At 48.4% G+C, this 13,565-nt stretch overlaps 1 protein-coding gene across 1 annotated transcript in view; it reads left to right on the forward strand.

Annotated features, from left to right (window-relative positions):
* The first annotated feature begins 1,186 nt into the window (after positions 1-1,186).
* The window catches only part of LOC116995493 (store-operated calcium entry regulator STIMATE-like), a 29,091-nt gene continuing 16,712 nt past the window's right edge, over positions 1,187-13,565 (forward strand). Inside the window, exons 1-3 of the mRNA XM_033058274.1 lie at positions 1,187-1,386; positions 12,539-12,587; positions 12,804-12,899. Coding sequence (XP_032914165.1) covers positions 1,278-1,386; positions 12,539-12,587; positions 12,804-12,899 — 254 coding nt within the window. The 5' untranslated portion in view covers positions 1,187-1,277. The remainder of the gene's footprint in view (positions 1,387-12,538; positions 12,588-12,803; positions 12,900-13,565) is intronic.

Here is a 13,565-nt window from a genome sequence, read left to right on the forward strand (position 1 = left end):
CCATCTCTATCTCTATCCTCTTTGTATCCTCATTTCCAACTTCTCCCACATCCCAATCTCTGTCTCTGTCCCCATCCTGTACCCTTCCCCATCCCTATCCCGAACTCAACTGCATTTCCATTCCTATCTCCATCTTCAACCCCATGTCTCTGTCTGTCTCTGTCTCCTCTGTATTCTCATCTCCAACTTTTTCCACATCCCTCTCCCGAACTCAGCTGCATTTCCATTCCTATCTCCATCTTCATCTTCATCCCCATCCCTCTGTCTCTCTGTTCCCTCTGTATCCTCATCTCCAACTTTTTCCACATCTCCACCCGTCCTGATCCTCATCCCCATCCCAAACTCAGCTGCATTTCCATTCCTATCTCCATCTTCATCTTCATCCCCATCCCTCTGTCTGTCTTTCTGTTTCCTCTGTATCCTCACCTCCAACTTTTCCACACCCCCATCTCTGATCCCATCCCTGTCCCTTCTCCCCATCCCCATCCCTCTGTCTCTCTGTTCCCTCTGTATCTTCATCTCCAACTTTTCCACACTCCCATCTCTGATCCCATCCCTGTCCGTTATCCCCATCCCTATCCACATCCCCATCCCTCTGTCTTTCTTTTCCCTCTGTATCCTCATCTCCAACTTTTTCCACACCCCTGTCTCTGATCCCATCCCCATCCCACTGTCTCTGTCTCTCTGTTCCCTCTGTATTCTCATCTCTAACTTTTTCTACACCCCGTCTCTGTCCCCCTCCCTGTCCCTTATCCCCATCCTTCTCCCCATCCCTCTGTCTTTCTGTTTCCTCTGTATCCTCACCTCCAGCTTTTTCCACACCCCTGTCTCTGATCCCATCCCCATCCCTCTGTCTCTCTTTCTATTCCCTCTGTATCCTCATCTCCAACTTTTCCACACTCCCATCTCTGATCCCCTCCCTGTCCCTTCTCCCCATCCTCATCCCCATCCCTGTCTCTGTCTCTCTGTTCCCTCTGTATTCTCAACTCTAACTTTTTCCACAGCCCCGTCTCTGTCCCCCTCCCTGTCCCTTCTCCCCATCCCATCCCTATCCCCATTCCCACCCCATCCCTCCCACCCCTCTCCGGTCTCCCCCGCCCCGCCCCGCTCTGTGCTGCGGGCGGGGCGCTCCGGGGGCGGTTCGGTGCCGCCTTTGTGCGCGGCGGGGCCGGGGCTGTCCCGTCCCCATCCCCATCCCCATCGCCGTTCTCAGCCGCGCTGGTCCCCGCCGTTACCCCGCATTTCCCTGCCCGGATCCCGGCGGATCCCGGCTCTCCATGGCCCGTCCCCGCCCGGCGCACGGCTGCGGCAGCGGAGCGCTGCTGGGGCGCTTCGGGGTGCTGCTGCAGGCGCTGCTGGCTCTCTGCGCCTTCAGCACCCTCATGCGTGAGTACCCCGGGGCTGGGGGGATCTCGGTGCCGCTCGGGGTGGGTTCGCTCCCGAAATCTCCGGGTTTGGTGCAGTCCCGGTGGGTTTTGGGGCTGTGCATGTGCCCGAGCCGGCGGCTACAGCGCCAGATGCTCCTTCTTCAAAAGTCCCTAATCTGATGGGAATGAAGCTCCGCGGCTGTAAGCTGCTGTGAGCCATTGCTCAGTCACTTAGAAAATTTTAATGAAGGGTAAAAAAACCCCAAAACATTTGGTGTAACCCCCGCGAGTTGCCGGGGAGGAGCTGGCGAGAACGGGGCGGTGATACTCTGGTGTTTGATTTTCGTTTCGGCTCAGCCAAGTTTCAGGACTTGAGCGAAGTTTTAGGGTTTGAGCGGCTGGGGAAGGAGTTCCAGAGAGAACGTGTTTTGCTGTTTTCTGGGAAGGGATGGTAGCGGGAGAAATCAGTTCAGGAGGGAGAAAATCCCGGGGTGTGATTTGCGGGTTCAGAGAGAACAGCCTTAAGTTACACTGCAGAAAAATTGAGATATTTGGAACAGCTTCTTCCCCGCAAGGGGAAGGCATTGGAACAGGCTGCCCTGGAGTCACCGTCCCGGGAGGGATTTAAAAATGTGTGAACGTGGTTTAACGGAGAGCTTGGCAGCGCTGGGTTAATGATTGGATTTAATATTAGAGGTGTTTTCCACCCTCAGTGATTCTGCCATCCTGTGAAAAGGTGGGGAACGCTGAGGCTGAAAGAGCCGTGAAGATTTGCTGTTGTTTGTGCTGCAGCTGTGATTGCTCAGAGCAACGCGTGTGTTGCTGCTCTTCAGGGTTAAGTGGTTTAGCACAAGTTGAATCAACATGCCAGAACTCGATCTGTTTTCCTTGTGTAAAAGCCTGTGGTGACAGTGAACCGAAACTTCCAAGTTTTCTGGCTGAGTAGCTGCAGATTTGGAGGTTCTCCTGCCCCCCTCTGCCTTTTGGAAAGCATTTTCAAAGGCTCCAGCTCTGTGGTTAACACCAGGCTGCCAGAGAAAACTGCAGCGAGTTCTTCCAGCGATAGCTGATACTTTATTCCAGCTGGAGCAGCCCAATTGCAACATGCCACTGCTTGTGTTTCACCAAATATCGACAGTAAAAATAGTAGTGATTTCGTTTTCTGTTCCTCTTCCCCCTAGTGATGCATGCATGTGGGTTAATTGTCCCATAAACTCCATGGGGTGTCCCATAAAATCAGTGGTAAATCATGTTGGAATACCTCTGTGGACGAGATAGATAGAAAATCAACCCCAGGCTAATTGCTGATGTAAGGGCTAGTATTTCTGTGACTATTACAACCTCTTAGCTAACAAAGAGAAACCAAAAGCTGGTCCTGTGTGGTTTTGTTGAGGAGGAACTGCTGGCTGGGACCCCAAGGGCAGATGTGTTTACAGCCCTGGGATCCCACCCCCAGCACCTCCTCTGGCTGCAGCTGGGCTGGTGGTCCCTAATCCACCCCAGCTGGTCCCTATCTGTGCCCCAGTCACACAGCTCCTGCTGGAGCCTTCCTTGGGTCTGCTGGAGCCTTCCTTGGGTCTGCTGGAGGGCTCTTGGTGTGCTGGCTCCTACCCCAAGTGATGGTGATGGGCTCACCAACAGCTTTGTGCTGGGCAGCAACTTGCAGCTTTTGGGTTGTTTCTGTGGCACATTCAGCTGGCAGCTTTCTGGGAAGGAGAAGGAGTGTCTGGGAGTGTGGGAGCTTCTGGAGCTGAGACAAAGAACTTTTGGGAACTTTGGTTGCATCTGCATTGCACCCACCCAGGCAGTCCCAGCTGGGTGACTGCATCATGTAGAGTTTGGGGTGTTGCTGTTGTTGGAGTCAGCCCTTCAATACTTCTTTCCTTCAGTACTGTGATGTTCTTGGTGTGTTTCTGTTGGGTTTATTACTGTGATTTCTGGATGTTGCAGGCCACAGGTTAATAAATGGAAATAAGGTCCATAAGGGTGGTGAGGCACTGGAACAGATTGCTCAGAGAAGCTGTGGATGCTCCATCCCTGGAAGTGTCCAAGGCCAGGTTGGACAGGGCTTGGAACAGCCTGGCACAGTGGAAGGTGTCTCTGCCCATGGCAGGGGTTTAAAACTGGATGTTCTTTAAGGTCCCTTCTGACCCAAAACAATGTTACAGAATTCCTGTCCAAACCCAAACCAATGCCTTTTCCATTCCTTCCACATTAAAGTACCAGCTCAGCTATAGGAACACCTGGATTTGGGTAGGTAAGATTTCCAAATTGTGCAGGAACTGTTCACAGCTGTTGAAAACATGTAGAGGAACTCAGACTAACAATAATGTTATGTGTTATGAGATGTGTAATGCTATGTTAATGTGACATTCTGCAAAGTTTTGCAGGTGTGTGTGTGTGGGGTGTGCTCAGAGTACCCCTCCAGAATGTGGGTCCCAGCATGGCCATTGCAGGGAGGATAAGTTTGTTTTTATCAAAGCAATTTGTGCCATTGAGTTTGTGTTTCTTGGGGCTGTGGAAAGGTTCTCTCCAGCCAACCTGGTAGGAAAACCTAAAAGAGGAGGAAATTAGTCTTGAATGATTGAGTGGGGTGGTTGCTCCCAATTGCAGTGGATTTGTGAAATGAGTCCTGTGTGTGGTGAAAACAGAGGTGAATGACGCCCAGCCTTGGCAGGGAGTCAGGACAGCTGTTGAGTGGGATTTTGTTATTCTGTCAACCCCCATGAGCAATAGTGGTGGCAGCTCATTTCAGCCTACAAACACTGTCTTGCTGTTCCAGCAAGGCCTTTAAGGGTGTAGTCAAACTTAATCCCAGTATGACCAGGGCTGGCTCTGGCTGCAGTTCTGCCCCATTTGGGAGTCAAGTGGCCAAGAGGTGTTACCCTTTCCACCTGCCTGGGGAGGCTTTGGAGACATTTTGGGTGTAAGGACAGAGCTAGAGCTGGGACACAGACACTGGAAAGCAGAGGCAGGGGAGCCCAGCAGTATTTGTGTGTGTCAATCTGGATTCCTGTGCAAGAACATCCCCTGGGGAGGTCAGGACCCTGAGGAGTGGGGATGATTGTGCAATCCCATCTGAAGCAGTTTGTAATGCTTTTCCTTGAGCATCACTCAGCTGAGTGGAGAAAGCTCTTGCAGTTACCTCAGCTGCAGGGCTGGGTGTGATTCTGAGTTGCTGCTATTCATTGAAACCTCCTTTCCTCTTTTGAGGAAGGGGTTCTAGACTAGCAAAAGTTGTCCATGTTTGCACAAGGGACAGCAAAACTCTTTGAAATGAGGGAAGATCTTTTGTCCAAATCACATCTGTAGCCTTTTTTTGTGAATTAACTGGAGTGCAGGAGAAATTAATTTGGGGAGTTGAAGAATTTTTGTCTCCACTGTGAATGGAAAGTTTTCCCTGGAGCTGGTATACTCATTTTCTACTCTACCACGAATAGGGTTGAGGGCATGCATGAACATTTGTTTCTCTTCCAGTTTTTTCTTTTTCTGAAACTGTCTTGGCAGCCCTCTGAGCTGCTGAATGAGGTGCAGTAGCACTTGTGATGTTGGTATGAAAATAGATTTTGTTCTTGGAAAACACTCATACTGCCAGGCAAGGAGAGTTGGACTGGACTGAGCTCCCACAACCCAGTGGAAAATCTGGTTTCCAGTTTTACTTTTGAAAATGTCTTGATCCTGCCTCACATGACAGCAGTGTCCCTCTCTCCTCTTACATGTCACTGCTGGACACATCCTCCAGCACATCTTGCCTTGAGTTTAGCCTTAGGAAGGCAGAGTGGTTTGCAGTAGGACCCTGGTGCTGACCCCAGGCAGGACTTGGTGCTGGAGATGCTCTGTTGGCACCTGGGGTGGTTTCAGGCACTGGTCCAGGTAGCTTGTCCTGAGGCAGAGCCACAGAATAGGAATTTACCAGATTTCCTGTAAAAGGAATAGTGTCTGTGGGGTAGAAAACAGTTGTTAAAAAACATCAGAAGTATCCCCTTGCTCTGTGGTCTGTGTTTTCTTGATCCCTGTGAATTTTCCAGCTGAGCTTTCAATATTGATTTTCTCCTGGATGGTGAAATGGGAGAGAGCATCCTCATGTTGAGAAGTGTCTGAATTTAGGGATTCACAGAAGCTGTTGCACTCATCTCCACCAGATAAATCAAACTTGACCCACCTTTTGTGACTTTTTACTGGGCCCTGTAGTGATAGGAAAAGGGGCGTTGGTTTTAAACTGAAAGAGGATGGATTTAGAATAAATACAAGAATAATTTTAATTTTTTTTTTTACAGTGAGGGTGCTGAAACACTGAAACAGAGATGATGGATGCCCTGTCCCTAGAAACATTCAAGGTCAGGTTGGATGCATCTCTGACCAACCTGGTCTGGTGGAAGGTGTCCCTGTCCATGGCAGGGGGTTGGAATGAGATGACCATCAAAGGACAACACAAACCATCCTGTGATTCTGCCCCAGTGCTAGGTTCAGGGTGGTTGCTGTGCATAGTTTAAGTGAAGTGCTGTTTCTGTGCTTCAGAAGTATCCCAAGTGCTTTCTGGTTTGTGTTTTGACTTTACACTGAATATACCTCATAAAGATGGGTGGAAGTGTGGGTCCATGTCAAGAAAAAGAAGAAGTAGATGCTAGAGCACTTGATCTGTTCAGACTTCCATTCTGTCCTGAAATACATCTGCCCAAAACACAAAAACACTGCAGGCTTACCATGCCCAAGGCAGGCTCTGCTGGCTGTGCTTGCTATCACACAAGTGCATAACTGTGTGATTTTTATTGTTCACACACAAGAACATCTAAATTCCAACTTCACCCCTGCAAATGCTTTTCCCTCTAGAGAAAAAGAAAGCCACAGAGGTTAACTGTCTGTGGCAGGGTGCAGTCTGGGTCCTTGCTGATTTACATGTAAGTCTGTGGGTTAAGACACGAGCTGCACATGGCAGGGCTCCCAGCATGTTTCTCTTCTGCTTCAGTGCATCTGAAAACTGGATGAGCTGGAGCACATGTGTTGCACTTTGTGGGCTGGAAGGTCTGTGCAGCACACTCGGTGTGCTTCATTAAGCTGCACACAGCTTGGCACAAAGCTTTTGAATTGCAGCTGTTGATTGCTCTGACCTCTCCTTGGCCGTCACCTCTGGAAGCTGAGCAGGGACTGGGAGGCTCCTGGGAGAACAAAGGGGATGGGGAAGATGAGGAATGAGCTTTGTGAGAAGTTACCTGTGATCCACAGGCAGCTGAGCACCCTGCACCTGGCTGAGTTGGTTCTGCAGTGTGTGGTGAGCAGCTGATGTTGTGGGTGACTTAACACGACAAGAAACTACAGGGAAATAAATCTTTTATAATTAGGAGGTGGAGCGTGCAAAGCTTTAAGGAGTCTGTTAAATTTCCTGCTGTTTTTTTTAACAGCATTTGTAAGAAATCTGTATGGCAGAGAGACTTTAATGATAAAAGTTGGGTTTGGATAAAATGCTGTCTTTAATGCTAAAAGGGATAGAAATAGATGATCATCAAGGTTCCTTCCCACCCAAACCATCTGTGATTCTAGGATAACTGCTTGTGCTCTCTTCATTCTTCAGGTGGTGTTCTCTTAATGATCTTGGATTTTATGGTCTTACTTTTATCTTTCCTTGTCCAAACTCCATTTTTTCAAGGGACTGTCTTGCAATGCAGTGATGCTTTATATAGAGGGAGTCACAACTGCCCCCTCAGGATGCTCTGCACTGGAGTTGGAGCCCAGCCCCAGTCCAGGTGTCCTGTAGGACCCACTGTGTCAGCAGATAACATGTTCTGTTCTCAGTGTGCAAAGCCTGACTGGTGCTTGTTATCTCACAGCTTTGGTTGGTGACCACCTGGCACTTGGCTAAAATAACAGCTTTAAAAATCTGTGTGAAAATAAGACACAAAGGGTAGAGCTCAAAACTGAGAGCCATGCCTCTGTGGGTTTATTAGGGCAGTTGGAGTCTCCAGAAGGATGAATGTTCCAGCTGAGGCTCCTGAACAGCCTGAGCTGGTGGAAGGTGTCCCATGGCAGGGAGTTGGAGCAAGATGTCTTTAAAGACCCTTCCAATCAAACCATTCTGTGATTCCATGAACACAATCTCCATTTCTGTCCCTTCCTCTGCCAGTTTTGCTAGAGGTGCTTTCATTCTCATATCAGTGGTACAAGGCTCTTTGGAATGATTAAATACACCTAGTGCAGACCTGGGGTGGAAGTCAGCAGCAGCTGTGTCATCGAACCCCTGACAGCTGTTCTGAGGAGGAAAACCAGGACTTTTGCTGCTCCCTGAGTTGATGGGGGATACAGGTTTCACACTTTTGCTGGCTGCTCTCTGCAAACAGTGGCTGCTGCTTCCTCCCATTGTGTCTGGGGTCGAGCTGTCTGATGGCTGCATGCTCGGGCTAAGAATAGTGCAGACCCCAGGGTTTTGGCTCTGTATCCTGCATGTTGGCTTCTTTCCTGCCTGGGGCTTGGAGAGAGCCTGGGAAAGGGTGTGTCCTGCAAAATAGGTTGAAATATGTTATTGGAGAGTGTACTGCTGAAAATAACACAGAGGTTTGGCAGGGGAAGAGCTTCTGTTTCCTCCCTGGTACAGTAGCTCTGAGTGCTCTTTGGCACAGGCCAGAAATAAAGTCCTGACCCTCTTGCTGGTGGGATGGGATTTATAGCAGTCAATTTAGTCCCTTCTTAAAAGCAGGTAGCAGTATCATCACTTTGGGGAATTTCAGACTTTATTTTTGGTGGACTTTTCACAATTTAGGTGCATTAATGCATCTAAAAGTGCTTCCCATACCAGGTTCATGTAAAATATCCATCCCCAGGCCTGCTGCTGAGCTCAGCGGGGTCAGGCTTGGATCCCTGTAAATCAAATCCCAAAAGTTTTGTCTGTTGAGTCAACACCTCCCTCCCAAACCTCAAATTCAGAATCCTGTGGTTGATGGCAGTAAGATTTGTCAGGGAGGTGGTCTGGCTCTCAGCCAAGCATTTCTAACCATATCCTAGGGAAATAAGTTTCCCCCTCTAATTTTGTAGAAACCTGTTTGGTTTGGTAGCCTGTTTGACCTGGTAGCCTGTTTGGCTGACCAGCAGCTGGTTGATGCTGCAGCTAATCCTGCCTGAATCAGGGGTTTGTACCTGTGCTGATGCATAAATCTGCAGCAGATCTGCCTGAATGCAGTGTGGGATCAGTGGGGATGCAGGGAGGATGCTCCAGCATGGGTGAGGAACAGCACAGGGGGATGGGGCTGTTGTTGCTGCTGCCCTTCCTTTAACCAATTATTATAATCAGAGAATTCATTTAAAAGCAGAAGTAGGCTGTGGTAAGCTCTGGTAACTTCACAGCATTTGTTTTTGTCAAGGGCAGGCAAAGCTGTCTGTCCCCTTCCTACTGCATCAAAATAACACCATAATGAATATTAACCTCTGTATTACCCTGGAAAAAGAGTGAGGACAGCTGTCATTGTGCTTTTATCTTCTAGCTTTCTATTTCCAGATCTACATTGAAAGACTCCAGCAAATTTTTTATTTTTCTTTCAACATTTCACAGGTTCTCACTCAGATGTCAGCTTCCACCCAGCCTGGTGGTTTGAGGGAACTTCAAGCATGTATGATCTTTGTTGTCCATGGCTGGAGAGGAAGGGCTGGGAAGCATTTTGTTTCCTGCCCTACCCTGTCTCTGCCGTGGGCAGGGGATCTCTCAAGTTGTCACTCATCTTCCTTCCCTTTTGGTTCAGCTTCACAGCTTTTTGTCTGCAGGGCTGGAGTGGGGCAGACCCTGCAGGAGGCAGGCACCATCCCAGTGGGCTCTGCTCGTGTTTAATGGGACAGACCTGGGTCCCCTTCTCCTGCCTCTTACAGAATCTCAGAATCACAGAATGGTTGGAGCTTAGACATCATCCAGCTCCACCCCTGCCATCAGCAGGGACACCCTCCCCTAGCCCAGATTGCTCCAGCCCCATCCAGCCTTGAACATTCCCAGGGATGGAGCATCCACAGCTTCTCTGGACACCCTGTGCCAGGGGCTCACCACCCTCACAGGGAACAATTTCTTCCCAAGATGTGCAATAATTTTGGTTCCTTGCATGAGGCAGCTTGCTTAGCACAGAGGGGAAGCAGCATTAAAACATCCAACACTGTGGTTGGGAAAACTGTTGGGAAGACAAATTCCTGGTGCCTTCTGCTACAGACCAGGTACATTCCAGTTTCATTTTCAATCTGTTTTTTTTCAATCTTGTGCAACTCTTGTGTGCAGTGAAATGCAGCATTTTTAATTTCTTTAATGTGTTTTTATGGAGTTTAATTTGGTCATAGGTGATAGAACTCAAATATCACTTTTTTTTTTTCCTTGATGGCACACATAACTTTTCTTAAAGTAAATATTAAGGATGGACTGATCTGTCTGAGCTAGGTACAAACCCACCTACAGCTGGTGGAAAGCTGAGTGGACTGCAGTGAATGGAAACACATTTTGAGAAGAACAGAGGAGATTTTAGCCTTTCTCCAGACTTGATCCAGCTGAGCCTGAGCCTGTGCATGCCAGGGCTTGGCTCTGTGGTGTTTGGAAGAGGAGAGGGAAGCTTTTCCTCAGTCTGCAGAGCCCTGCTGTGCTCACTTAGCACAAAGTGCTGCTTCATGGAGGGCTCCATCATCTCCTGGAGTCTTCAGAGATGTGGTGCTGCTCCTGTGTGGATTTAACATCCCCCCCTAGCCCCAGGTCACAGCTACCAAACAACTCTGCTCCCTGTTTAAGCTCTGGTAATCTTGGCTGGATTTCTGGTTTAATTTGGAGACAGCCTGCTGCAGCTCTGCACAGTAAATGCCCTATTAAGCAGTTAATTATTTCTCTATAATACTAGCTTTTATCTTTAATACAACAGTTTTACCGTCTCTGATAATTACACAGTCTCAGATAACTCTCTTAAATCTAATGAGGCATGACAAGCTGTGTTCAACAAGGCACCACACCATTAACTTCTTACCTCTTACTTGTCATCTTATCACACTGAATTACTGTATTTCCAGCCTGAGTGGCTGTGGATACATAACATGTCACTTCTCATTAAGAAAATAATGAAAATCACCCCTGGTGCTCCTGGGGTTGGGCTGGTGGTCAGCTGGCTGACCTGGTGGCCTGGAGACCCCTCCAAGAGCTTCTCTGCAGCGTTGTGCTCCTTGCCCCCATGAGCTTGAGGGTTGGTTTGAACACTTCTGGCCACTTGGCTGGTTGTGGCTGTGATGCTGTTGGGTAGGTGAAATGAAAATTGGCCTTTGAAGGATGTGTCTGTGCTGAGGGAAGTCATTGCTGCAGGGATATCTCATGGTGGGATTCAGCTGGATGAGGGAAACCAGGGGTTTTATGGACAGGGATAGGACAGACTGCTGCAGCAGTGTCTGGTGTAGCTTGACTGATGCCTTGTTGCTCATTACTGGCCATAATGGACCAGGTCATTGCTGTGCTGGTTTTCTGTGGATTTGAGACTGACACCAAAGCCCTGCTGTTCCTGACTGAAGTCCTGGGATTAGGGGAGATTGGAGAATGGTTTGGGTTGGAAGGGACCTTGCAGACTATCTTGATAGTTCCACCCCCTGCCATGGCAGGGACACCTTCCCCTATCCCAGGCTGCTCCAAGCCCCATCCAGCCTGGCCTTGGACACTTCCAGGGATGGGGCAGCCACAGCTTCTCTGAGCAATCTGTTCCAGTGCCTCACCATCCTCACAGTAAAGAATTTCTTCCCAATATCCAGTCTAAATATCTCTTCTTTTAGCTAAAAAAAAGTTCCTCATTGCCCTATCACCCTTGTCTTTTCCTCTATTGCCCTGTCACCTTGCCAGTGAAACAGCACCAAGCTGCACTGTTGAAATGTCAAGGCTCCTTCAGGAAGTCCCTGCATCCTTCCATGTTGGATCAGGAGGGCATTTCCCAGGGGAAGGAGCCCAGGCTGCCCTTTGGGGGCAGGCTGAGTGCTCAAATACAGCTGGAGAGAGCAGAGCAGGGACCTGACCCTGTGTGTTTTCAAGGAATGAAGAGCTCCTTCACTGCCACTGCTGTAATTTCCAGTTACCTGTGAGGATGATTGGGGCAGGTAGGAGGTGATGACCCCTCCCTGAGCATTCCCAGGGTCAGACACTCCCCATGGCACAGGAATGCTGGTGCTGAGGGATGCCAGGAGCACACACCTCTCTCCAAACCCCTCTGCTGTCCACCCTGCTGATCCATGGGTGCAGGCATTGCCTCTGCTTGGTTTGCATCCAGGCCAGAGAACAGAATCATGGAATCATTGTGGTTGGAAAAGCCACCCAGGATCATCAAGTCCAACCTCCAACCATTAACCCAGCACTGCCAAGCCCACCCCTCACCTGTGTCCCTGAGTGTAAATGTGGTATCTGCATCACCTCATTAGTGGCTTGTCTTCATTTTCTTCTGTCTTCACTCAGAGTCAGGATTAAAAACACAAAGGAGACAAATTTCTGGTGTTTGGACTTGGTTGTTTATTAAATCTTATCTAGAGTACAGAGAGTTCTGTAACACTTGTAGCTACCAGCTAAAAGTGAGTGAAAATGGAGCTGAACCTAGCTAGTTACAAAGTCTTTTAAAGCTAAATAGTACAATAAACAACTAACACCTGTATTATTTATACTTTTGATCCAATACCCAAGCACCTGTGACCTGCAGTGCAGCACTGACTGTCCAACCAGAAACTACTGCCTGAAACCATGGAGAAGACAGAAAAGAGACAACACCCAAAATCCTCCATCTTTTCAGACAGCTATTACTGTATTCTAAAAACCCCAAATTCCAAACCCTTCACCATGTGAAATCACACACTTCTATTTAACTACACCCCTGTGATTTTAACTCCATCACTCAAATTTGGAGCCTTCTCCAAGGCCTCAGGTCCAAAGCAGTGTTCTGCTGGGGTGTCAGTGTCAGAAAGCACAGAAAGCTCAAAACCCCCAGGTTTCTGGGATCCAACACCTAAACACCACACCTGTGTCTTTTGGACACTTGCAGGGATTCCACCCCTGCCCTGGGCAGGTCCTTTGGCTTTGCTCAACTTTGCATTTGCAGATGCTGAGGGTCCTGCAGGATTTCTGGGCTGTTTTTGCAGTGAAGGTGGGTGCAGGATGCACACAGGGAGAGTTCATCTGGGTGATGGAGCCTCTCTCATTCTCTTTGCAGTGAAACGATTTAAGGAACCAAAGGCAGAGAGGCGTCCCTGGAGGATATGGTGAGATTTTTCATTTCAAACTTGAAAATACTGTTTATAATATTTTTTCTCTTATACTAACAATCTTCTAGGCCCCCTGTGTATCCTGTATGACATTTAATTGTTAAATGAAATGTGCTGCTGCTTCCCAAGGAAACCTCCATAAAGTAGCTGGTGTTCCCTAGAAATAAAATTCCCTCCATAACTCCTCCAGAAAAATCTTGGTTTTCCCTCCAGGTTTTATGATACCTCCAAGCAAGCTATAGGTGCCCTCTTCATCCACTTTGCCAATGTTTTCCTGTCTGATCTCACTGAGGAGGACCCTTGCTCTCTGTAAGTACACAAGGCACTTGCATTCATGCCCTACATCTGTCAAAGGGAGAATTGTGTTGGGAAGGGTCATAAACAGTGGAAATGGATCCATGTGAAGCACTGCATGGGGATAAACCCTGCTGAGCTTGTTTTTGGGGTCTGTGTTGTCTTCTTTGCTGGTCCTGTTTGGGGGATTTCAAAACCAAACTTCAGACTTAATGTAGAAGTGCCACCTTTGCTTCAGCCACTTTGCAGATAAAAATTTAGTTTCAGTGTTAACCTCAGCTCATTTTGAGAAACTCCCTTAAACATCAAAATGCTCCTCAAAACCTTCTGGCCCCTCTCCTTTTTTCATATTAAAGTGCTGCACCTTGATGTGTTTCTTTAAGCAGACATGAGTTTGGCTGGGGCTGCACATAACCTCTCCAGTGATGGATTGTTGTTTTTTTCAACAGGCAGTGTTTTAAAATAACCCTTTCATGCTTATGCCGTGCCCTTTGGGTGTGCTGTTTATTTCTGATGTGTGTTTTATGTTTCCCTGCACTGCCTGACTTGTCATCCTGAAGCAGGCAGCCCAAAGCCCTCCAGCCTGTCCCTGGGCTTTGGGGCTCGTGCTCTGTGTCCTGCCCAGCGCAAACCACCAGAGCCTCATGTTTGTGTGGAATGCTGTGATTTCCAGCAGCTGGA

This window comes from Catharus ustulatus, chromosome 4 (genome assembly GCF_009819885.2).
Source record: "Catharus ustulatus isolate bCatUst1 chromosome 4, bCatUst1.pri.v2, whole genome shotgun sequence".
In the NCBI taxonomy this organism is placed as follows: Eukaryota; Metazoa; Chordata; class Aves; order Passeriformes; family Turdidae; genus Catharus; species Catharus ustulatus.